Genomic DNA, 26348 nt, shown 5'->3' with positions numbered 1-26348 from the left:
AAAACTCGAATGCCCCAAATGATAATAGATTGTCCGCCAAGTGATCATAAATTAATTTGATCAAGCGTCTAGAAGAAGCCTTGAGATTGGAACTATTCAAGGAAATACGTTGTCTTTACAGAACAGAACATTTTTCTCATATTGTCAATGTGTTGCTTGAGTTGGTTTTTCTTTTCATTTGGGACACTGCAAAAAATCATTTATTATATCTCACGATTTATGAAATCAAGTCCATGAATCGCGTGCTACAACAAAGTATGTATGATTCGTGCCTCTCACCCCATTCAGAAATCATAAAACGTTCTCTTTATGATGGCTTGATGGCTCTTCGCTTTCCTGTTCGTGTAATTTTCGCTGACCAAAAATAGGTTGGAACATACTTCAAGCTTTCCAAGCTACATTCACTTGAAGTGCAACGTTAATTCAAGCACATTTTCGATTGTGACTGCCTAAACGTTCAATCATAAAAATTGATCGGTCAGTTTTTAGCCTGGTTTTTCACTACAATCCAAAAAAAGACAGTGGAAACACAAAGTGGAGTTAAGAAACGAATCGGATACTTAATCTATACCTATATTAACGTAACGTAAATAGCCCATCGACATTAGAAGAAACGGCAATTTGTCCTAGATAAAAACCTGGAACAGGAAGTCAGAAAACTTTCAATGCCAGCAAATAAACACCAACGGACAACAGCAAAAAAAACACATTCTAATACCTTTTTATGCAGCTCTAAATATCCGAAACCTTATAAAAATAACATTTTACCGTTATTAAGGTGGGTAACAAAACATTGGATACCACCCCCTAACAAATATTGAATTCGTTTCAACGACTCGACACAAGTTAGTCAGTAACATTTCTAAGTCTTCTTATGTTTTCATTATACCACCCCGAACCATTATCTTTGGTGATTGTGATTGTTTTATTTGCGAAAAGGTTTTCAGTTAAAGGCATACCAGTCATTGAGCAACAACACCCCAGCCCAAAAGAAAACCAAAAAACGCCTTCGGCAGTTTCGATATTATTATTTTTTCACTTTTTTTTTAAAATCTATTTGGTAATATCGAATCGTCAGTACATTTCGGGTGAGTGTTTAGATAAAAAGAGAAAACTCTGAGACAAATTTGTTTACCATAAAATTCCATTCATGTGAATCGGTGTGGCGAATACAATGCTTTTTCCTCGTATCATATTATGCGATAGTATGTAGAAGAATATGCTAAAACGAAGAAAAAAGCTCGTTTTGACTATATTATGTTTCGCTGACGATGTGTTATTATGGGAGATCATTATTTTTATTACATTCATATGGATGCTGATAAAACGGGTTATATGATGATATGCATTCATGATAATAAAATATTTTATTGAAAAATTTTGTGAAAAAAAATTTGTTCGGAACTTTGTTGTTTTTCGAAATAATTCCAGCTCGAAATGTTGTGTGTACGTTTATTGGGAATAGAGAATTTAATAACATCAAAAATAAATAATTACCGGCGGACGTTCAATGGAATACTTCAATTAAGTTTTAATTGGCTGTTGAAAGCATACATTGTCGAAAGCATTTTGCAAGCAATGTATACGGTTAAAATGTTCGATGTGAAACAAAAATTTGGATATTAATATGCTCCTTACAATCGGCATTTAACCGAAAATATTCTGCTCTTTCGTTTGTTCTGATTATTGAAAGGTTACCTGAGAAGGAAATGTACGAATCAATTGATGACCTTTTCGATACGAGATTTTTAACTATGGCAACAAGGAAATTATTTTTATTTTGTTGATTTAGGTAGGAATGTAAAGTTAACGAGAAATTTATTTTGTTTTCAGCTCTTTTCGCATTGTCTTAAAATATCAAACTTGCGTTTGCTGCTAAATTTTCTCAATTGAAATGAATCAATCAAAGAAAATTGGTAGTGAATGCAAGTTTGACATTTTATGACAATTCGAAAAGAGCTGATAACAAGAGAGCTGAGTTGATCCGAGGCGAAGCTGAAGTCAATAAAAACACGAAAATGAGACTTTTCGAGTTTTATCCCGAGTTTTGTTATGGGTTTTACATTTTGTGTTCTTTATGTTAAGTACTTTATTAGGCTCTAGATGTGAAGCCGAAGATGCTAAGTTGCATAAAAATAATTTTTCGTTACCTTTCGTTATGTAAATCAAGAAGAAATCTACGTATTCGTGGAACATTGCATGTACATAAAATTGATATTTCTCTCGATTTGTCTGACATCTAGGTAAGATGTTTACAGACTTCATGCTGATCTGTTTATCCTTACATGGTGGTTTGGCAAAAGTCGTAGACGGGCTCCTATATAATTAGACAAAATACCACAAAAATGATAACAGGTGGCGCTGTGACACCACATAGTAGCGCAATCTGTCATCATTTCTTTGTAAGTTAAATTAAAGATATGTTTTGTCGGAAATGTCGTTCTGCTTTTATTAAATTCTATTTACTAAAATAAAGAAAAATTACGATTCGTACATCTCGCTATTTCTGTGCTAAACTTATGTTTTTAAATTAATTTTCAAATACCTTTGTGGACAATTAGAAGGTGCCCTATAGTCCTCATCACCCTGTCTGTGTTTTTACCGTACCAGGTGTCTGCTCATAATGTAGAGCCCTGCCCCTAACACGTGAACGTTCTTTTTTAGATTCGAGAGTTGTTTTGGTTTGCATTTGAGGTGCACATACTTAATTCATACTTCGTTTAACAAATGGGGAACTAGATTATCGTTTTTGTTGGATTTTGTTTAACGAAATTTTACAATTGAATTTACACAACTTGCAAGCTTTCAAGCATTTTTTTTATCATTAGGTTGTACATGTCCTGGTATTGACCTGTTCCAAGTATTCGCTTTGATGCAAAGAGCTGTGAAGCCTTTTACAATTTGGTGTCATAATTAAAAGACAATGATACGGTCTTATAGTTGTGAGCCATTCCTTTGAACACTGCATTCGTTAAACGCTGATAAAATGAGTTTCTCTATTTTGGTATTGTAACCGTAGTTTCATTAAAACGTTCATTGTGCTAAAAAAATATTCCTACATTCAATAGCATATACCACCAATTTCAGAATTTTGATAATCTTTCGCATTGCATACCTTTTTCCCATTTGCTTTCTCTCTCTACATACAATTGAAATACGTTTCGTGCATATATAACATCATCGTTTCAAAAGTAAACTAAAACCAAAAATTTATATATATTCATTCGTCGCATATTTTCTTCCATTTCATTCACTGTTATCTTAATAATACAGACGACAAATACCCATGGTTCGTGAAATTTGCGATAAAACCCATATTCTTATTGAAACATTTGTTATAATACACCACAGATGTCACTCTGAATGCAATCAATTCGCATTTTGTGCAATTCACATTTTGCAACATTCCAAACATTCGTAACAATTTGTATTGTACGGGCCAGTTCTCTGCAAATATATAAGTACCGTAGCATTAAATATTTACAGAAGTTGCAGATAGATATAGATATGTAATACCATACCCACCCCTGGCAGACAAAATTCGAACGTTGGATTATTTTGTGAATTAACATTTTCAATTTCAAGAGTTACGAACATTTTGTCATATTATGTACACACACTGTACTGTTACAGAAAGCACACTCAAATTTCCCATCGGATATTATTATCTGTCAAAAGCGGTTACAGGGACAGGAACATACTATCAATAAATTTATGTGTTAGACTAACAGTGTTAGTTGCGCTGAGAATAGACCGAATAGACAGAGTAGACAGAATTACTTCTTTAAAATGAAACTGTGGTGTCCGGTCGTTTAAACAAAAGAAAAACCAGCTGAGATTCAGCTCTCTAAGATTTTTAGAATTTTAGAATTTTAGAAATTGTACGGAACGTAAATTTGGCTTGTCACTAAAAATGTTATGTGTATTACACTACACAATGCCATATAAATATATATCAAGTGAAAACAGTTTAAAAGGAAATTTTGGCATTGTACACAGTCGTACACAATGGTGCTGTATAGCTGGACAAGTTTATAATTACAATTGTAAATCAAGTTATTGGTAAAGTTTTAACATTCGAAACTTCTTCTTTCTTCTAATATATGGTAAGCTGTATCAGCACCAAGGACTTTGTGGTACACACTATCCTCAGGTGTAACGGTATATCCAAGTATAAATGTGGAATTTTGTAAAGGAAACCATCAACAGATTGTTATCTTGGAATAATATAAATAATGTTGACGACCAATAAGCAGAAATGTTATTGTTAGCGGTCCATGATACCATGACAACAATGCGATATTCCACAGTTAGTATCAGTTTTACTCCTTCCAAAGTCAAAATTTAGCAAATCAGTCTAAAATTGTAGCTATACGGTTGTTGTACCGAAAATTTGTGTCGCTTCAAATTTTCCTTATAAAAAAGGTACAAATAAGGTACACTGAAACAAGATGATGATTGTCTGTTGCATGTTTGGATGTAGCTCTGAATTCGAAGCTATATGTAATAGCTCTGTACTGCAGATTATAGCTGCATATTGTGTTATTGTAATTGTTGTGTTGTATGTTATGGGACATACTACTACAATTATACAGTACGCTGTTACAACGAACCGGATACAGCTATAATACAGAAAAAAAATCCCATTTCCGAGTCGGTGTTACGTCCGAAACAGTCAGACAACCTTCGTTTTTTGTTTCAGCGTAGCTCAAAGGTATTTGTGATTGATTTTGATCTATTCTCTGTCTATGTGAAAGGTTTCTAGGTCAAATGAAATGGTGGTCAGGGTACGAATTAAGACAATGTTTAGATATCTACACCAAGATACATTTCCTAATTGTCGGAGAGTAGGGCTACGCGTTTGTTTTTTTATTTATAGATAAAAGGGAAATCTTTACGACCCCTTCAGATAACTATTGTATCGAAGGCCGAAAACACAGGAGCAATTTTGCAAATCTTAACTCAGCAATTTTGCGTTGCTAAGATCAACCATAATGCTGCGATTTATGGCATGAACATGAACAATGGAAAATGCAGCATAATTGAAAATCATAGCAACGCAAAATTTCTCGTGTGTTTTCGATCGTCGATTTAATTCTGGATAGTTACTAACGGTTCGTAGAAAGGTCGAATGTAAGAGGAAAAAATTGCAAAATTGCATAAATTTGCGGAACATCGAGTGTTGAGTCTAAACGAAAAATTTCCGGTTTTTCTGCCAAAAACTTTGACAAATGTTCTGCTCAACTCAATTAAATGGTTATTAAGCTTTCAATTCGTTTATAAAATGAAGTTATGTGGTGGTGGTGGTTTTGTTACACATTTTTTTCTTTCTTTGTTAAATCAAATCAAATAAACGGCGCGTGCAAACTTTGTGTATACCAGACAAATTTCCATAAGTATGACACAAATTTTGATTTATTCCATAACAAATACACTTTATTCTGAAACCACATCTGGCAACTTTAAATTCCAAATCTTTAGTTAATCTACCAGCAGAACAGATTTTTATTCATTTTTTTTATTCATGTTACAGCATTCATCTCCACTTAATTGACATGAGCAACATATAAGCCTCCACTCGTACAAATAAGTATATATAATACTAAATGTTCAGAAAAGAACACAGCAGCAAAAAAAAAAAATCGATATTCTCCTCGTTTTGCGTTGTGTGTATGCTAAGAATGGATTCGAGACTGAAAATAATGTTCAACATTGCTAGTACTTTGGGAATGGGTTGTATGTAGAAGAGACTGCATTAACATTATTGAGACGCAAACTTTTTGAGTGGAAGCATTATTGGGTGGAATATGGCTAAAGGAGGACACAAAAAATCGCATGCATCTCGAGCTGAAACAAAAACGCAGCCTGAGGTGCTAGAAAATAAAAACCATGTTGCAGTTGATGATACTGAGGATATGAATTCTGGATTTGGAGAATATATGCGATCTGGTGAAGGTTTTGTAAATTTTTACGTTATATTCATATGATAATTTTCTAAGGTTTTTTTTTATTACAATCATCCGACGACATAATCACCGTTCCACGAACGTTTATTTGAAAAAGGAAAAAAAAACTTTTTTTTTTGTAACATGAAAGAGACAAGAAGTTTTATACTTTCTTTGATATTACATCAGTTCCATCCCACTAAAGAACAGTGATAGTCTTGCCCGATTGACTTTAATATGTAAACTGAAAATAAAGGGACATGTAGTGATCTGGGTAGATTTTCGGTTGTTGGATTGTTCGTATTAATGCAGATTAATTTGTTCTGTCACACAGAAATGATTTCACCAGAAACTCAAACTTTAGTTGCATTGTAATTCAACAACATGTAAGCCTTTAGTAGTAGCACAAAGCCGAATGATACCGGAAGATTACCGGAAATGTCACTGGTAATGATTCATTTAGTCTCTGACGGTTGGAGAGTGGTGAATAGACGAGTTGTTGGGACGAGTCACATACAGTACTCTACTTAATGGTTCAACATATATTCTCAGTACAAAACTCCCAAATTCAATGCAGGCTCTCGGTACAGCGAAGCGTTTCATCAAATTAACAAATTTAACCAACTAAAGCGACGAAACCAACCAAAACTCTCCAAAAATTGTAATACTTTTGAACAATTCTACTTCAGAGTCAAAATGGTCGCAATTCCCAAATCAATCTTTTCAAATATTTAAATAAAATTTCTCTGCAAATTATAATTGCAACTGCATTCTACATCTTTGAATAAATTTAGTTTAAGCTACACGAGAAAGGTGCTGTTCACGCAAAACTTCCTCAACATTCGATCCATTTAAATACAATTTTCTTTCTATTCATTCAATAGGTATGGCCATGATGAAATTATTTGTAATTGGTAACACTCTAATCCTGTTCGTTACAATGGCCTGGCCAAATATTCAACAAACGTTTGAAATTTTGCGAGACTTTTACAACGGTGATTACTAGAAGCGGTAATACTTCAAAACTTTTCTTTTCCACCGTCGCTAAATACACAATCGTGGAAAATTATGATTGGCTCTGCAGTGAAAGGTCTTTTCTTCATTTACATAATATTCTGGTACAGTACCGGTATATGGAAAATGATAAACGATTACTTTGGCAAAGAATTTAAAATTTATATTGCCGAGGAGCTTAAAAATGACAAACAATTTCAAATCCAGTTGGAAAAATCAAGAGAGCCCCAAAGTGATGCAAATATTTTACCGATAAACGAAAAAATCGTAAATTCGTGGAATGAAAGGAGCACGAATGCTCCGACACCAAAACCATTCGAAAATGATAAAAGTAATGAAATTTCAATCAAGGATGGAGCAAATGAGGTTCCATTAAACGAAATGAGTGAATGTGAATGTTGTCATATAGACGGAATTTGTAGTGCAAGTGAACAAAATCCATCAGATCAGAACTTTGTTTGCAACGATGATGATGGTGTAAATGCGATAGAATTGACATGAAAATATGATGATGAAAACCGAATGCTATAAATATAGAATGGAAATTACTATGTGAAGCTGCTGTTCTGTGTATGTGTGAGTGTGTGGGCGGTGGTGTGGTGATGCAATTATATATATTTGGAAACAGGAATGAAAAGCGAATGCACCATTTACAACATAATTATAATAAAATACCGTCATTGATAGACAATGAACCATTCATTGGTAATGACATTTTGAATGATTACGATATCCAATTCGGTGTAAAGTGGTGCTATATAAATGATATCAAAATAGCAAATAATTTACGTATTTTGTTGTGTGAGTGATGGAAGCTCCGTAGGGGGACCATAATTAGGTAATACAGAACATTTGAGGCTTTCATTTAATTTGGCATTTTAATTGTCAATGAATTGCTGCATTTCAGATCAGTAAAAAGAGGTTCCATTTAATGACTCCATTTGATCAACATTTAATTGACAGATTGTTAGAATTGAGTCAACAAAATAAACGAGAAATCATTAAAGAGACATTAGGAAGGTCAACACATTTGGAACAACAAATTTTAAACATTCATCGACTGTTTCTCACAGATTATCTAATGTCCAATAATTGAATTTGACTATAGAGTGTTATGATGAAAGAGAATAAGATATTTCGACAAGTACCCCGAGGAAAGTTAAAATACACTGGTCTTCTGTCCTCTCGCTCTCAATGTACCACGTTGAAAGAGAAGCAAATACTTTGACAAGAACCCCAAGGCAAGTTACAATAACTAGTCTTCGGTTTTCTCGCTCTGATCATAACAGTCTATAAGTGACAGTTGGGATCAAAAGTCTGTCTTTTCCTTCAGTCGAAGTGACATTTGAAACGTCAAACAGAAGTAAATATGAGAAATGGTTACAGAATTGAATATTTTAAGTCGAAGAAAAATAACCGATTTTGAGACCGCTTTGCAACGTCACTTTGACAGATCTAAAAGATTTCCTTTCGATCCTAACTACCACAATCTAATCGGTCCTTTGAATATACATTCAAGAACGCGAAGTAAACGTGAAGACCTTACATTTATTCGTTTACATATCTACAGTAGATATTATCTAAAGAGAACACAGCCGATCGTAGTCATTTTTGTACATAAATTGATCAAATTAATGGATCATCACCCGGACCTATACCATATTATAACACTGTCTCCAGGAGATCCTGACGAGGATGCGTAGTGTAGTATCTCAGTCAACCTTCAATCTTCGGAAATGCATATTGGAGAAGGTATTAAAACAAAATGGAGAGTATTTGAAGCTCTTGCGCGTCTGACAAATTGCTAGAGTCATACTATGGACTAAGCAATAAACAAAATTGAACAATAACATTTAGTCACATAAAGTATGGCCATGAAGTAAGTCTAACGCACTTGGGCAGGATGAGGGAGCAATCACTTCGGTACGGGACTTTTAAATTGTTTTCCACATATTTACTCTGCAATTTTTTAGCGAAATCTTTAATATAGACATTTTATTAGACATTAATATTCTATCTGTTGCATAACACTTTCAACGTTTTTATAATTATTAATTGGATTTTTTTTTATTGAAAACAATAATTTTTCTTTCAATGGACCGACAGTTAAACCGATAGATTAAAATGTTCTATTTTCGCTGAGCAGAGCAAAATAGGAAATTAACTGGCAAAGCGTTGAATTCAAATGTGGTGGAATAATCGCTTCAAACCGAGGAATAAAAATAGCGTAAAGCAACATTACTAATTTTCAAATTGATAGAATTGTTAATAGTATTTTATGGGAATAAGATAGACAGAGAGGGAGAGAGGGGGTATAGAAGGACACATGCATGAATTATAGCCGTAATACATCATTTCGATATAATTAATAATAAATTTGACTGTAACATTATGCTAAAATATTGAGTTTTATTGCCCTTTTTTAATTTGAAATTCCAACCGACCATGCACTCAACCTAATGTATTGAAGCTTAAAAAAAACACTTCCAAATCCATTTCAATATGTAACAACAAAATGATGAAACAGCAAGCCATTAAAATGGTGCTAAAAACTGAATCAATGATTTTTAATTAAACGGTTTTAATGGAACTCCGAGTGTGAAAATGCATGTTTAGTTCACAGAGACTAATCTCAGATCAAACATTTTTGCATAATGTTCTTTAATGACAAATTTTTCGTTAGGCGTGTCTCAGGACTTTGTTTTAATCCAATTATCGTCTGTGGATTAAAAACCACGAGTAATCTTTTTTAACATTCAGTCCGAGATAAAACAGATCGGTAGTATCATTGACAGACGATTTTACCATTATCAAACACTTTTTCTCTTTCATAGGATTAAAAAATGAAAAAAAAATATTTAAAAAAAAAACGTTGTACTTGCTCTTCTTTGACTAATCAGTAGTTTAACTCAAGTACCTAGCAATAATTTCATTCGTTTCTATGCCGGGACCCAATACTCAGGTAAGTCAGCCTGGTAAATGTCGACGTCAATTATTATAGTTATTTATGCCCTCTAGTCAAAAATTCTTTTTGTCATATATTGTCACTCACTTAATGCAGTGGTTGAGTGTGATAATAGTACATTACTTACCAACGTGACAATAATGATGGAAATGGTACCTCTTGTCTGAAATTTACCGATCGGGGCGTAGACAAGACAAGAAGGACCATTTCCATCATTTGCCCCATTGTTAAGTAAGGTATTTGTTATTACACGTTTTTGAATAAAACACATTGTGTGCTTAAAATGCTTACTTTTGGAGGAAAAATGATTTAGAGCTTGTACAGTAATTCTTCGTTAAGTTTAACCATTGCATTATATGGGTAGGCCTGTCAAAATTTTCCCTATATTTGTAGATTGTCACTCGAGCTCGAGGCGGCAAGCTGACAATGCACATCGTGTGCCTAAAGAAGTATCTATCATCAAATCAAGATATTTTTGGTTGAAATGTTAGCATTAACATTTTGACTACTCATCTGTTATCGGCAACGATGACAAAGCTGTTGGTTTTACAATTTCATGATCTAGTATTCGATTTGCTAAGTTACAACGAATCTAGTTAGTCGGTTAGTCCGTTTATACTACTGGATCTATTCGGTTGTCTATGAATAAATTCTTTATATTTTCTACATCTTGTGTTGGCTTATTAGTCTCTGGAACCTGGAACACCAACAAAAGCCAATAATTTTGTGAATTTGTGAATTAGTACGGAGTCATTTACGGATTACTCACGAGCCAAAGGGTGGTTAATTTGTCAATGGAATAAATCGGAACTTTATACAGAGACTAGACGGATTGGACTATGATATTATAAAATACAAAATAGTCAATTTACGGAATAGAAATGTCGAATTGAATGCTAATTTCAAGCTTGTTGTTCATAAATTGTTTTTCAAATATATAATGTTTTTGTGTTGTATAAAATGCTATTGAAAACATTCGGCAAATCTGGCAATTAAACATTAAATTGACCGGTGCAATGTAGAACATACATTATACCAACTTACGAACACACAAACATATTTCCCATCAATTTTGCTAGAATTCCGAGTATAGCTCGAGGCAAAATAATCATTTGAACATGAAGATTGATAAATAATAAATTAGGGAGTGAGTGCATTCGCATTTGTAAAATTGGTGATTACAATCAAATTTTAGCTAGCTTTTATCGTGGAAATATTTTGTTATTTTCAATTGCATATAAACTGTAAATACTGGCTTTCATTTTATTACGATTTATAATATTGAGTGAAGAGTAGTTCTATACATGGCGAGGCAACACATACTCACGTATTTACTCGGTATACGAATTCACAATTATTCAGCTCGATATGATGTAATAGTTATTTACATGCTCTATGCGTACTTTTCGTGTTTCGAGCACTACTTTCGACGCCCTCAGCATGTAAAATCCATTACATAACTCGGAATAAAGATGAAAAGTAGAGTTTTCGTGTGAATTTTGTTGATCCGAGGCGAAGCCGATAGTTTCCATTTTGTCTCTCGCCATGTAACAATTATTTACATGGCGAGAGGGAGGGATAAAAAGTTGAAAAGTCCAGAGGCGAAGCCGAGACCGAGAATCACATGAAAACGCGACTTCTTATTTTTACCCCGACTTCTGTAATGTTTATTTTACATGTACGGCGCATGTAGCATGTAAAAATCTATTACAAAACCAAGGTTGTACACACAGTTTAAACGTTTTTGTCGATGAATTTTCAATTGTTTTAGAAGTGCTATTGTGGTGAGGTTACTAAAACTCAGTTTCATGCGATTATAATATCGGTAATTTATTTATTTTAACCGCTCAACCAAACCAACAATAAAAATACGATCGTTGCGATCCAAAAACAACTCAGAACTGTCGATTGGTTGTGCAGCCGTCTTAATCCCCCAGTGGATCATAATTCGCCGAGAAATGTAAATCCCAAGTGCAATAAAAACGTACATGGACACAAAACCAACTTTACTGTTACTGTAAAGTATCTGCCGCCACTCAAAAGCAAACCGTCAAGCGAAACCTTCGCAAATTAAAAAAAATGCATTTTTTAGCAAACCCGTCATGTGTGATCCCTTTCGGATTGCTTGAATTGGGTTGTGTTTGTAATAATGTTGCATCCAAACATTTCAAAAGCTTCACTGAACACAAAATTACATTTGGGCGTGAGTGCATAGTTGACAACATTGCACAAAAAAAAAACGTTACATTTTTTCCTTAATATAAGTTGACGCAACCATATTCATTCACCATACGAAAAAAGGTCCAATGTATAATTTTTTTAATTTAATTTAATTTATTTAAGCCAACGGCTGACCCCTACTGGCTGTAATTTACAACATAAGACAGTCAGTATGAATTTTCAACTTTGTCGTTTTAACTGAAGCTTTATATGGAATTCCATATTTAATTTAGAATTTATGTTAAACCGTATACCAATGTTCGTATATTATACATACACTCATGATTGAAAACTGAACCTAATACACTTTTTTTAACATTCCTAACTTGACCTAATGTTTTATCATGCCAGCACTCGGCACTAATACGTCTCAACAGGTATGTAGATTCAATCACATAAAAAAAACGAGATGAATATTCATCATAATTTCTACAAAAATACGCAGTGAATTTGTGCCACAAACACAATTTCTGTCTGTCTGTCGTTGTTGTGTTTTTGTTAGAACTTTTTGAATTGGAATAAAGCAACGAACAATTAATCAATAAACTGTACAACAACCTCGCGTATAGATAAAAAGAACATTGTTAACCATTCATCAAATAATGGAATTAAATGATTTTAATCGAATTATAAAAAAATGCCAACGTGCAAAAATCAACGAAGCCCTAACTTAATTTCTATTTTGATTATTTATAAAGCCGCTTATAACCACACAAAGAAATGGGGAGCAGAGTTATTGCTGAAAATGAAACATCAAATTTTATAGATATATATTCGGAATTCCAGCCACGATATGACTAATTTCTTCTATTTTATTCCAGTGGTTGTCAATATATTTAGTGCTTACATACAATGTATATTTATACATTGGCCCGATTGAGGGGCCATAAACAGCACTCATTTCAGTGTTCCTCATAAAATTTATGTACTGCGGTGCATAAAAATTCATTTTGCGTGCGTAAATAGTCGTTTCATGACATTGTTACATCGCTTCGGTGTATATATATAGGCTATTTTCCTAACATTTGTCTTGCCGCACATCGTATACTCAGTTTGCTCTTAATTTTAATACTTAGATTGTATCTAATAATGTACGACCCAACCTCAGCGTTGGCTCGGATAGAAAATTTTCAAATTTTTTGCGCGAAACTTCCCATTTAGATACTTGTTAGGAAAATTGCTATTGTCGAAGTCCTAGAACGTAATATTCAATTTGATATTATGTAAAGCTTGAACTCTTTAAAGGACTTAATGTACTCGATAAGACAAGAATTAGCTCTTGAATCTTATTTTTTCCATCGTATACCTCTTCCAGTTAAAAGAGTTTTTGGGCGTACAAATGGAGTATATTATGCAATCGAAAAATATCGAAAGAGGCAAAGAACAGAAATTAATATCGTTATGCTCCGCCACCGATGTAAAGCAAATTTAATAATTTTGTTTAAACATTCATTTTATGTAAGCGAATTTATGAATTTAGCAGATTAGTTAGCGATGTTAATTTAGCTTCAATTATGATTTTGAAAATTGGAAAACACGTTCATTACGGGCAAAGGTGTGTACACTAATTACGCTAGCAAATAAATACGCATTTTCATTGTAGCGAAAAATATTTCTCACTCGATTCATCAAGCGTAATTAGTTTAATGGTACTTGCGGAATAGCTTTATTTCGGTAACTGAAGAAGGACAGTGGTATAATAGTGTGGATGGAACTGCGGACAGGAATGGTATTCTAGATCTACAACTTCTCGGTCCAATAAATCCGATTTTTATTGAGCTTATAATAGTTGAGCCGTTAAGTAGATAGTTTTGTCGCAGGTCATACATCTAAAAAGTTATAATTTTCAGCGATTGCAATCTCTTTTATCTCACATACAATATTGACAATATTACTTAGCCGTCTTATGTCGTTATTTTGATATTCTGTCGCTTTAGTCACCCGCCGGGCCAACTTTCACTCGATTTGTCGGCCAAAGATTGTTGCCTTCGAAGTGGCTCGCTATCCTTTTGGCGATAACCTTTGGGCTACAGGGTCTGTGGACCGAAGTGTTTCCTCCGGATGTGGCTCGTTAGCCACCAAACTTGACTATTCCAATGACCTTGAACTTTTAAGCTACAGAGAGCTCAGATCGATAACTCGGACAAGATAGCCTTGCGAAATGTGAGGCTGGACTATGTCAACAACGCACGGACTATGAGTGTGAGTTACAGGCCCTGTGATTGTTAATGACAACTGACCAGGACTGTGATTAATGCGATTAAGGGTTAGTAGATGAGGTCCCAGAGTGGGCTTCAAGATTTTAATGATTGCTGACCAACGCGTCTTCCAAGTCATAATCGGCTCACTCAACTGGTGTTTAATCATTTATGCGGGTGGAGTTGATAATGTAAATAATTTTATCGACGTTTTAAAGTGGTTTTCTTCTCTTTGGCTTGGCTCGACTAATAAGCAATATATACCCAAAGATCATTTTTATCGCAAATATACTAACCTCTACTACAATATCCGTATCAACGACAAGCAATTGACGATAACAACAACACAACTCTCTACCAAATTATGTAGAAAAATGTCAGACATTTCTAGGGGGATATGTAAAATTATTCGGCGAAACGGTTCTCCCATATGAATACAGTTGGTTGTATCATCAAATAAAAACAATATAAAAATACAACAGAGTCCTTCATCTCCCTGATGCGGTGTATGATATGTACATAAACAGATGAATTTAAAACGAAAATGTCCACTTCACCATCAACGTCACGGAGATGATATTTTCTCTTTTCAATTAAGTTAGATTCATTTGATATTTATGGAAATTTACAGTTCACACACTACACATGGCAGACAATTGTGTGTACCCCGATTCTATTGTGATAATGTGAAACTTTAGTTAGCTCTTCGAATTAAAATTTACTTATTCATAAATGCAGTCGAACAATGATTGTTAAATGTAATATAAATTTACCCGAAGCAATTCATAAATTCGATAAACTTTTATCTCACATCATGTCGTTAACTTCAACATTGTGTATCTTACTATAATATGCGTGTGCATAGTGTGTTTGCATAGACATATTTTCAAACAATTTATATTTTTTTTTGTTTAATTTATTAATTACTTTCTTTTTTAACTTCAAAACCTGCTGGTATAATCAATGCATCGAACAAAAGTGAACAAAAATTGGAGGAAAAATATATATACGAACTACGTGGGCTACACAATACCCGTACGGGATTGTTGGTGGTATGACTCTGAAATAGTTATTTATGTACTGTAGTGCGCATGTATTCATTCCGCGTGCGTAAATATTCATTCGATGAAAGCGTAAAATTGCTGTTCATAAAATCTTGTTGAAACTTACTTGTTCGTACGATGTGTTGTGAACCTCCGCTTCGCCTCGGTTTGACAATTTTCACATCTATTGCGTAAGTTGTCCCTAAAAAGATTTTATAGCGAATTCATTTCCCGAACTTGCCTCCGACTCGTGCTGGAAGCCTCTCATTCGCTAAAATAAAAGCGTTTTAGCATGCGTTTTTTAGCAAATGCGTGGCTTCCAGCACAAGAAATAAGAGAGTTATGGAATTGAATTTAGCACAAGTTAAGCTAAATTTACAGTCGTCCATTTTGCTTCCATTTATGTGCCGTTTCATCTAAACATACTTTTGCTTTGTTTTCATTCCAACTGTCAAGTAAACGGCTGGAAAACGGAGGTAAAATGGCTGGAAAACGGAGGTAAAACGGCTGGAAAGCTGTGAGGACACCCTTACGAACAACGGTTTACCTAAACGACGTCGGAAATTCTAGACGAAGTCGAGATATTTTAACGCTAGTTAGGAAAAATATTTTTTACGACATACGTCAATAATTCTATTTTATATTGAAATGTGATTCTAACGTTCGTCATCATTAGTTTGGAGGCCCTAAAACACCTATTACTCAGTGTCTCCATCTGTACAGCTTTTCAGATGGATTACAAAATTATCGGAAATGATGAGCAAGTAAACAAATTAGCATTGTATGGAAAAATCCTACGATTGCTTAAAAACCTACGAAAATCACTAAATAAAACGTCCGTAATTGTATGGGACAAGTGGGTTGACCTGTAGAGGCGCCACATTTTTTTCATAGTACTTCATTCTCTGCGGCTTATGTTCAACCAACTTCACATTTGTCATTACAGAACAAATGTCACCCTATGAAGTTGGTTCACATGAAAATAAGCGCAGTAATTTTATGACAAAATGTACTAAAATATGGGAAAACTCTATTACATTTCTTCTTAGTTTCCAAACATCATTTTCCTATACGAATATCTGACTGTGATTTACCGTGACTTGCTGAAGTGATTTCTCCTCGCCAAACCACTATAAAACTTACGAGCTCTTACCGTAGTATGACCTCACAAATTCTTCGGATTTAGCCGTCCAAGTTCTACCAAAAATCTCGTTAAAAAATCGGTTCTGATCTACTCCTGTTATAGTGTTAACATACAGATGATCGGACACTCTTTTATTTATGGGATGAACATTATCAAATCAGTTCAAAATTTCAAAAGAATTACGAAAGGTACGCTATAATGGATATTACACTCATGCCTCGTACAGGCCTGAAAATATTTTCTTTTTCGTGTTTATAGTGTAAAAATGGCACATCGTAATATTATTGAATACAAAATGTATATAAGAAGTAAAGCATATACTGATAAAAGAGAGAAGACGGTTGGTTTTTTTTTAGAAACGTGCAAAACATATGTCCTACATACGGAATATCATTCGAATGAATGATTGGAACAAAGACATTTAAAAAATAAGTTAAGAAAGTAGGTATAGTAGAAGCGCATACTAATTTTAGATAAAAATGATTGAAAGAATTAAACACAATTTTAGCATATGAATGGATCTTCAAAATTCCGGTATCTGTTCAAAACGGATCGGACAATGTCTAGTCCATTTATAATCCATAATTCCGTAAATTAATGCTATATTTACAAAAAGTATAATACAAACCGAGTACTATCCACTTTAAGGCCACTCGAGAATATAATTGAAAGAGTACGTTTAAAATAAAACAAACCTCTTCGGAATATAACACAGGTAAACACACAAATATATGGTTTTTCAGTAAAGCTGCTTTCGGTTGTTAGCCCGATCAACAGGTAAAAAATCTCTCTTGCACTGTACTTTCAGCTATTCTATATTGACATTTTAAATACACTTTTTGTAAGCACAAAGAGTCCTAATGCACATTGTAATACATATATTGTACGTACAGAAAACACACTACAACGCGAACATTGAACATAAAAAGAGCATAGCCAAAACAACAACAATATTATGTATGTGTTCCCGTTTGATTAAAAACACTGGAATTTCTGCGGAAAGAAATTGCATCGAACGGTTTGGTTTCTTTTTATTCGATTGTACGATGGGTAGCACCAATTGAAGAAAACACCGACCGAAGGTTTTAAAATCACTCAATCGAAATTTCTAACTTTATTTTCGATTTATGTTTATTGAACGAACAAAAAAAAATTCGATCGATTCGACTGTTTCAGACGAAATGATTTATTTGAAAAATCCTAACTTATTTATGTTAAACGAAATGTAGATGGCATATACCCGATAACAAGTGCGAATAAAACTATTTTTTTCTATGATTTAAACAGTAAATTATCGCAAATGGTTTAGTCTGTCTTCACAATTCACGTTTCGATTCACTTTAAACCAAATTGTCGATTTTGTCGAGTCCGGTGTTGGCTTTAAATTTCTATTTCAAAAATGATTATGTTTGAACACAGGGAGAAAACAAACAATTTTGTCAGTTTGACGTTTGACATTTCGTTTTGAATTCGAATTTTTTTTTATTTTTGTTTAGTTGTTGGCGTGTGTGTGTCAACATTTTTTCTGATAATGGTGGTGGCGATGGTGGTATTGTAGGAGGAGAACTCTTGCGGCAGGTGCAGAAAGTATGTGCCTGTTGCTTTGAGATTCACGCGACGGCGCACTTTTATGATTTGAAAGAAAAATTGAAATTATTGAAAAATGTGCAATGTTTAAGACTTTTGCTTATGTGAGGATATTATCATGCTCATATCTTGCAGTCAACATTGTTAAAATAATGATGTTAACTCGTCTTGTTGATCTATTCCATAACCTAATCCATAGCTACGAATCTACTGAAATTCTGAAAAATATATTAAATGAAGAATTTTAAATAAGTGCATCCAATGGATGCCGACCATCTAGTTCAATATAACGTCTGTGTATACTTATAAGAATATGAATTCTCGACCTTCACAACACTCTAGCGGTGGATGATTAGCATTAGTGCAGCTGTTGTAATTTTAGCGCCTGAATATATGCATGGATAAGTGAACAATGTGAAATGTGAAGATATTTCGTAAAAGTACTCCGTGCGACAAAATTGACTTTTTTTAATTTTTGCTTTGTTTATTTGACAGCTCGCTCTATCACGGCACTGTCACGGAGTACTTTTTGTTGAGTGGAAACCATATTTAATTTGTTAGCAAAACGTAGAATTACAAGAATAAAATTAAATAAAATATTACGCGATACTTAAATCAAATGGGATAAGGTACACTCATTTTTTCACCTGTTCTGTTGGGGTAGAAAAAATTTCTTTACTGTAATCGTGTATTATTGTACTACTGTAGGATTGCATTAGATTACGGTAGAATTTAGGGTAACATGCGAAAGTACCTAAGATCTACCGTCCACAACAGATACGTATACAACGTTTCATGCAGATGATCTAAATTACGAGAAAAATTGTGAAATTTATGCCCAAGGAAAAGTCCTTTCATAACTAGTCCTGGTCACGTAAATAACAGATGCGAGTCACCTGAAAAAAATATTTTGAGGGCTCGAAAAAACAAGCTACGCTCGTATTTAGCATTTTCAGACTTTGGATTCTGCCATAATTGATCCACTAATCTCGAAGAATAAGATTTAGTTCCTTCATTGCTTGCGTTTGTTTTGTAAAGATAGACCACTTGTTTTCGTTGTATGAGTTAAAACATACGATACAAACAATCCTAAGCGGTAGCTTTTATCACTAAAGCCTCCACGTTTGTCACTTGTCAGTGTTCATGGTAGGAGCAGTACTGTGATTTAGTGCATAGTCGTAGGTGGCAACTATAATAAGAACTTCTCATATTTAATAACTACGTCAATTCTCACCTATCCATTCCCCTCCCTGTAACCCATAATAATCTTTATGCAAAACAGTGCTCTTGTATGCTCTTCATTTTCTGCACTTTTAAATAAGAAAAGTGGAAAATGTTTCTACTATACATCTAGCTTAGTTATTAAGAAACATTCAATTAAGTTATGTATATGTTAACGGGTACGGTTAGTATGAGAAGTGAACGAAGTGAAGAAATATCTGTAACAAATTTATGATAATGCTATTATTACCTTCTTCTTGACTTTGTTATACAACAACTCCGTCTATAATGATGCATATACTATAGAAAAACCACCCTTTTTCAACTCCCTCTCTTTTATATAGGGAAAATTACAAGAAAACGGAATAATTTCGAGAAGAAAAATCGAGTTAAAATACAGAAAATTAAATTACACGTTCGTTATGCGGGGTCTGTTAAAGATCAGTTAAACGATGCATTTTAAAATGTGTAAATAATTGGAAACGAAAGATTAATTGTTTTTATGACGAAGATGATAAAGGTGTACGAAAGAAGAGAATAGTAGTACGTTTGTCATTAACCTAAACCATCTAAATCAATTATCCAAATATTTATCCTGTCAACGTGTTTCACATTGAAGTTGCCTTTCTTTAGCTGTTAACAGTTCGTTTAGTTAGAGCATGCATAATGCAAATGAAAATCAGGGCTGTAAACTTTAGAAATGTAGCCATTTTAACAGATACGCGATAACACACGACTTTCATACCAAAATTGAACTACTAAGCTGTCAATTTTTTTTATGTGGAAAGCGGATGTGGATCTGTATCTGTGTGGTCGGTGTGGTCCAAAATTTCCAGACTTGTAAAAAATACCAGAAAAATGATGTAAACTCATTGAGGTATACGACATATGGAAAACATTTGACAGACTGTAGCATACTGTGAAAAATCTTTCAAAAATGCTTGAAAAATAGATCCATGCAAAATGATTGACATAAAATGTATAAGCCATCTGTCAAATATTTTTCATGCTTGGTGTAAACCTGATGTAAACACCTATTTTTCATAGAATTTTTCTTGCATTTCTTGCATGCACTTTCTCACGAACTGTGTAACAAGATTTTATCACGAACTGTGTGAAAACATATTTCGTAAGATCATTAAAATGACAGAGTTAACAAAATTGAGCTGGAACGATTATTGTAAATTGATAAAATCGTTTAGTGAACATACTGAGGTTGTAAACTATAACATGCGTGACATGTTGCATCAATCAATGTCAATTGTCAACCTTTTTTTATTGGAGTGGAGAACTCGATCGTAGTCAAAAATGTCTAGAAAATCTGCACCGGGGATCTTACAAACCACCAATTCTCTAATTGAAAAAAAAGAATTTCGTTTCACAGTCAGAAAAGTAAAACAACTGACCACCTTCAGTTCAGCGACCGTGAACGTAAATGGGGTGCCATGGCAAGTGAAATTGAAGAAAAATGGTGAAAATGTCATCATCGAACTGCAGTGCAACTACATAAATCCGAACGCATATTGGTCATGTGCGGCTCGAGCCGTAATAAAACTGTTGTCATTTGCCACCAATTCGGACATGTACGAAAAGCGTCAAGATGCAGTCGCCGTATTCAGCTCCAAACTTCCATCGATAACGCGCTCCCAGGAATTAATTAAATGGAACGACTTACTGGATTCTAAGAGGCAGCACGTTTGTAACAATACTATTGTATTAGATGTGAGCATACAAGCAGAGAAATTAAGGGACAGCAGTCAAAGCAGATTGATTGAAGTGGAACGGCTTTATGGACATTCGATTCTCCGTTTCAAAATGGCAAAGGTGAAGGGTGTCATAGCCATGGACTCTCCAAAGTTCATTTTTCGGAATGTAGCATGTGAACTGACCATATCAAAGCGGTATCCACTAACGAAGAAAGAATTAGATACAGACAAGTACGGCTACCTTGGCATTTGGTTGATCAGCGAAAGTGTCGACACATCCAAATACGATATTCAAGTCACTTTTCGGTTACTATCTCAACGAATAGGAGGAAAGCATGTGGAAAAGCTTGCAGACAGCACTTCATCGAACCGGCTGAACTTCAGTTCACGATTGATACCTTTACACGAGTTATACGAGAGTCCTCATGAATATGTTCGCAACGATTCCCTGATACTTGAAGTTGTAATGTCCGAGCGTATAAGCGAAGATCCATCGATGAGCGCTCATAGCGGTTTGGCTAAGAAGATAGTAATGGAATGCATCTTATGTTATGAGAACATGATCGATCAACCCATTTCATCGACACCGTGTGGACATATTTTTTGCTCAAAGTGCACAATTGAAACGTTGAGAGTCAGACCTTCGTGTCCGATTTGCAACAAGTTTGTAAGGGTAGGTGATGTTCATGCCGTCTTTTTACCGTCAATTCAACAAAATGAATAACGATTTCGCATTGTATTCACCTGTCATGCTCACAGTGATATGACGAGATTGAAGAGTCTTTTTTTACTGTTCGTTGAATAAATGAATAAGAATTTGGTAATTGTTCTGCTGATCTATTTAACTGAAGAATAAACAAGAAATCTTCCGACAAACTTTAGTTTTCGTTTTTTTTTCTTTATAATCTAGGTCGTGATGCGTAACAACGAGTCCATTGTATTGCACTCATTGTACATATTCAAAAAAAAGTGTTGTTGTGCTTAATACATAAGAACCGATACCTAAAGGGTATACAGGTTTTTTCCTCAAAAGGTACATTTACTAATTGGCAGACTGATAAGTTCTGACCAAAACGCCATTTATACTTTCTGTGAAACACTTCTTTAAAATGTAAACTAGGGAGGGTAAAATCATCAATTTCTTAAGAGCTCACAACTAAGGTTTTGTATTAAATGCATTGTTTTGAACCCGCGGCACTAGAAATTAGGATGTAAACTTTAGGGAGGTCACGCAAATCGTCATTTAACTAGATATGTGTTCCTTTACAATATAAACGAGCCATCAGAACAGTCGGAGCGTTTGCTGCGACTGAGCCCCGTACAAACCCGTATATCTATTGCGTACGTGACCCTAGTGCGTCTGTCACCCTATTTTGACCGTAAGCCTATGCGCCGGTTAAAGTAGTTAAAGTAAAATTATTATGTAATGTGTACATCTTAGAAATTGCGCATAGCGCAATTACGAAGCCCCGTACGACGTTCCTTTCAAATAAAACAAAAATTTCAAATAGCCCTAAAATTTTAATTTATTGAGTATAAATACACATAGGGCCTAGTATCGGCCTCAGTCCGAGGATCCAAATTTAATTTTTTTTTCAACTACATTCTATTCGGCCTTTGATTACCTTCCAAATGAAACAAAAAATACGAAAAACGGATGAAATTTGCTCGAGTTGTATGTAAAATACACATAGGGCCCTAGTAGTGGCCTTAGTCCAAGGACCCAAATTTAATTTTTTACAACAACATTCTATTCGGCCTTTGATTACCTCCCAAATGAAACAAAAATTACGAAAAACGGATGAAATTTGCTCGAGTTGTATGTAAAATACACATAGGGCCCTAGTAGCGGCCTTAGGCCAAGGACCCAAATTTAATTTTTTACAACAACATTCTATTCGGCCTTTGATTACCTTCCAAATGAAACAAAAATTACGAAAAACGAATGAAATTTGCTCGAGTTATATGTAAAATACACATAGGGCCCTAGTATCGGCCTCAGTCCGAGGATCCAAATTTTTTTTTTTTTCAACTACATTCTATTCGGCCTTTGATTACCTTCCAAATGAAACAAAAAATACGGAAAACGGATGAAATTTGCTCGAGTTATATGTAAAATACACATAGGGCCCTAGTAGCGGCCTTAGTCCGAGGACCCAAATAAAATTTTTTTTCAACAACATTCTATTCGGCCTTTGATTACCTTCCAAATGAAACAAAAATTACGAAAAACGGATGAAATTTGCTCGAGTTATATGTAAAATACACATAGGGCCCTAGTAGCGGCCTTAGTCCAAGGACCCAAATTTTCTTTTTTTTCAACAACATTCTATTCGGTGTTCGATTATCTTCAAATGAAACAAAAATTACGAAAAACGGATGAAATTTACTCGAGTTGCATGTAAAATACGCATAGGGCCCTAGTAGCGGCCTTAGTCCGAGGACCCAAATTTAATTTTTTTTTTCAACAACATTCTATTCGGCCTTTGATTACCTTCCAAATGACACAAAAATTACGAAAAACGAATGAAATTTACTTGAGTTCTATGTAAAATACGCATAGGGCCCTAGTAGCTTCTCACGGTCCACTCACCCGATTTTAAAAAACTTTTTTTTCCTGGATTGGTATTGACAATACCTATCATTTGCCGTGTCATTTACATTTATGTGCCCAAAAGCACATTAAATTACCTTTCAAATGATACCCCACACGACCATGTACGTTTTTTGTACCTCAAGAAATTTCAGTAAGAACAGTGTAAGTCTTCGGTTGAAAACTTTAACTGCACATATTTCAGTGTCGATGAATTTTAAACCTATAAGTCCCTATTCGGCTCAATAGTACGTGTGATTACCTTTCTAATGACATGACACCCCACACGACCCTGTACGGGTAAAAGTGCAAGTTTTCGGTTTTGGATCACTCTTTACCAGTCACACAAACTTCGAAGAATTTTTTTGAAAGTGGTTTTGGCTTCTAGGGTCGAATACCTTCCTAGGCACACATAAAAAAGTCCACTGGAAAATGCATCCGATTTCGGTAGGCTGTTTTTCAAAAGAATCCCTCAAAACGGATCTCACGAGTACTCCGTATCAATGATGTTTTTCATCATTTACTTTATGTCACATGGCCAAATAATATACCCTACCCTGTACATACCAAACCATCTGCTTTCGGTTCAATTATATTAACCAATTTGTAAACAATGTTCGACATTATACGTTAATTAGTGTAAATGAACAGTACTACACACCATACATTATGTATACCCGGTACACATCTAAGGGGATGATATTTAATCGGTTGAATATATTGACCCTTACTTTAGATGCAAACTAACCTCTCGATGTCAATTTAATGGTAATTCTCCGAAGAGGTATCGATTATCGCATACATTGTGATGCTGGGCGGACAATGTTTTATAGTTCGCAAGTTAACAGTTTAAATATATTGCCGGAGAATTTTGATCCGAGAAGTATTTTCAGGTTGTACAAGTCTCAACCATTTACCATAATACGGCATCAGCCATTATGTGAACTCGATTTGCATGTTTTTACCGGCAAAATAAAGTACTGACCCATTTCCGAATCAAAACATATTTGCTGGGTATTTCGCGAGTTCGCGAAGAATTTAATCTAAATTTTTGTCGAAATTCGCATTGAAATATCGATGCTGTTGCTGTTGTGGTGGGTTATAATGTGGTGGATCTAGTTAGACCTGGGACTGAAGTCGTCATGGAATTCTTGAGGTTGATACACGTTCTCCCCACTTTTCGATTGTAATTTAAAATTCCTTGTCTTTAATAACAGATTGTTTTGAGCTGTTCATTTCCGCATTGTAATGCGTATAATGTCATAATAGTTATATATAACATCGAGTGCGAAGTACTTAGGCTATAGATGTGTAATTGAATTGATGTTAACTTTTTCATACATGATTTGGTACGAAGGGTCTTTTTTCACTGAAGGTTTTTGTCAATAGTTGCAAGACGAAGTATAACTGGAGGTTATAGACAGAAAGTATGAATTTCGATACAAGCGAAAGTTTGAATTATACAAGTTAAACATCAAACCACAATTATTTAACTAAATTATTGTAAGGAAAAGTCCATTTTCAACAAAATTGTGTAAATTACCGAGCCAAAACTAAATTTTTCTACGATGTATGTATATTACACTATGGCAGTGACTGATTACCTAAAGAGGGTTTCTATAATGATGTCAATTAATAGATCTCGCTTCGCTCGATTTATAACTTCACTTCTAGTGACATTTCGCAATTAGTTGCATAATAGTTATTTATACAACCGAGTGATAAATGCTTTTTTAGGCACTAGAAGTGTAGAGGCCGCAGGCCGAGTGTGACAATACACATCGTGTGCCAAAAAAAGCATTTATCAACGAGTTGTATACATCGTTTTTCGCAATAGAGGCAATGGAAAGTCCTACTTTTCGTAACTTGTTGCGAAAATAGCTATTTAGGACATTACATTTTCAGAATTTTACAAAATTCCATAGAAATCTACGATAGAACAAAAAAAATCTACGAATTTTCGTTGAATGTCCTAGAATGTAATGAAGGTAACACTGGAATGAGAATGAGCGATATACAAATGTATGTCTATTACACACATCTGTGGGGAATTTTGTTTGTTCCTTAAGCCTTCGGTTCGGGGACGGCAAGTGATGTAATCCCAGTCAAACTCTAAACCAATTTTATTCAGAACTAATTGAGAGGACGATGATAAATTATAATTTCATTGCAATTTAGACTAAACCAATAACTTCACAAAAAAAGTGACAAAAATTCGATTTTTAAATGTATGTCACTGCTAATGACATTAAAGTTGCTACTAAATTGCTCTTTGATACTGTCCTAATTATTCGTTTTTTTTTAATTAATTTATTTCTCCTTCCGAAAAATCCTACTTGACTTCATAAAATATGAAAATGTATTCTAAATGCGACTCAAAGGCATTGAAGACTCTTAACTTTTAGTCTCACTAGCGCCATCCACTTCAAGTTGTAACTGAATTATGTGAAGCTTTTAACTGTGAAGCTTTCACACATATACAGTCGGTATATCGTCCATACAGACATTGGTATATGACAGTATATACCAATATCAACCTTACCTGCAACCAAAACTTTATGCCAACGACGACTGACGAAATTTCTGCAATGCAATGAAAGAAATAGACCCACCACTTTCGCAGTTGAGTTTCATTGATATTGTCCAATCAAATTTAACCGATACAAAAACATTCGATTTGTATTCTGCGTTCCGGTGAATGCTTTCATTTTG

At 34.4% G+C, this 26348-nt stretch overlaps 3 protein-coding genes across 4 annotated transcripts in view; 2 read left to right on the top strand and 1 right to left on the bottom strand.

The window, feature by feature from the left end:
* Positions 1-17903, bottom strand: part of LOC119081272 — a 131428-nt gene extending 113525 nt beyond the window's left edge. The window contains exon 1 of one of the 2 annotated variants that reach the window (XM_037190028.1): positions 17225-17903. The gene's annotated coding sequence lies outside the window, so the exon portion shown is untranslated. Of the gene's footprint in view, positions 1-17157; positions 17177-17224 lie in introns of those variants that run through there. The other variant, XM_037190037.1, reaches the window with a different exon arrangement.
* LOC119081302 lies at positions 948-7100 on the top strand. Its single transcript, XM_037190066.1, has 3 exons — positions 948-1088; positions 5534-5955; positions 6830-7100. The coding sequence occupies exons 2-3, from the start codon at positions 5808-5810 to the stop codon at positions 6949-6951; spliced, it is 270 nt and encodes an 89-aa protein (XP_037045961.1). The 5' UTR covers positions 948-1088; positions 5534-5807; the 3' UTR covers positions 6952-7100.
* A 2667-nt stretch (positions 17904-20570) lies between the features above and the next one.
* LOC119081268 lies at positions 20571-21924 on the top strand. Its single transcript, XM_037190014.1, has one exon. It carries the CDS (start codon positions 20646-20648, stop codon positions 21765-21767), a length of 1122 nt encoding a protein of 373 aa, XP_037045909.1. The 5' UTR covers positions 20571-20645; the 3' UTR covers positions 21768-21924.
* The last annotated feature ends 4424 nt before the right edge of the window (positions 21925-26348 follow it).

This window comes from Bradysia coprophila, chromosome X (genome assembly GCF_014529535.1).
Source record: "Bradysia coprophila strain Holo2 chromosome X, BU_Bcop_v1, whole genome shotgun sequence".
Lineage (NCBI taxonomy): Eukaryota > Metazoa > Arthropoda > Insecta > Diptera > Sciaridae > Bradysia > Bradysia coprophila.
Note: the sequence above shows the minus strand (reverse complement) of the source record. Positions and strands in the feature narration are given on the sequence as shown.

What these genes read in the sequence shown, in the direction of transcription:
- LOC119081302 (XM_037190066.1), top strand. Translation starts at nt 5,808, where the DNA reads ATGGCTAAAGGAGGACACAAAAAATCGCATGCATCTCGAGCTGAAACA. An exon ending in ATATATGCGATCTGGTGAAG is followed by an intron (nt 5,956 to 6,829) that starts GTTTTGTAAATT and finishes TTCATTCAATAG; the next exon opens with GTATGGCCATGATGAAATTA.
- LOC119081268 (XM_037190014.1), top strand. Translation starts at nt 20,646, where the DNA reads ATGTCTAGAAAATCTGCACCGGGGATCTTACAAACCACCAATTCTCTA.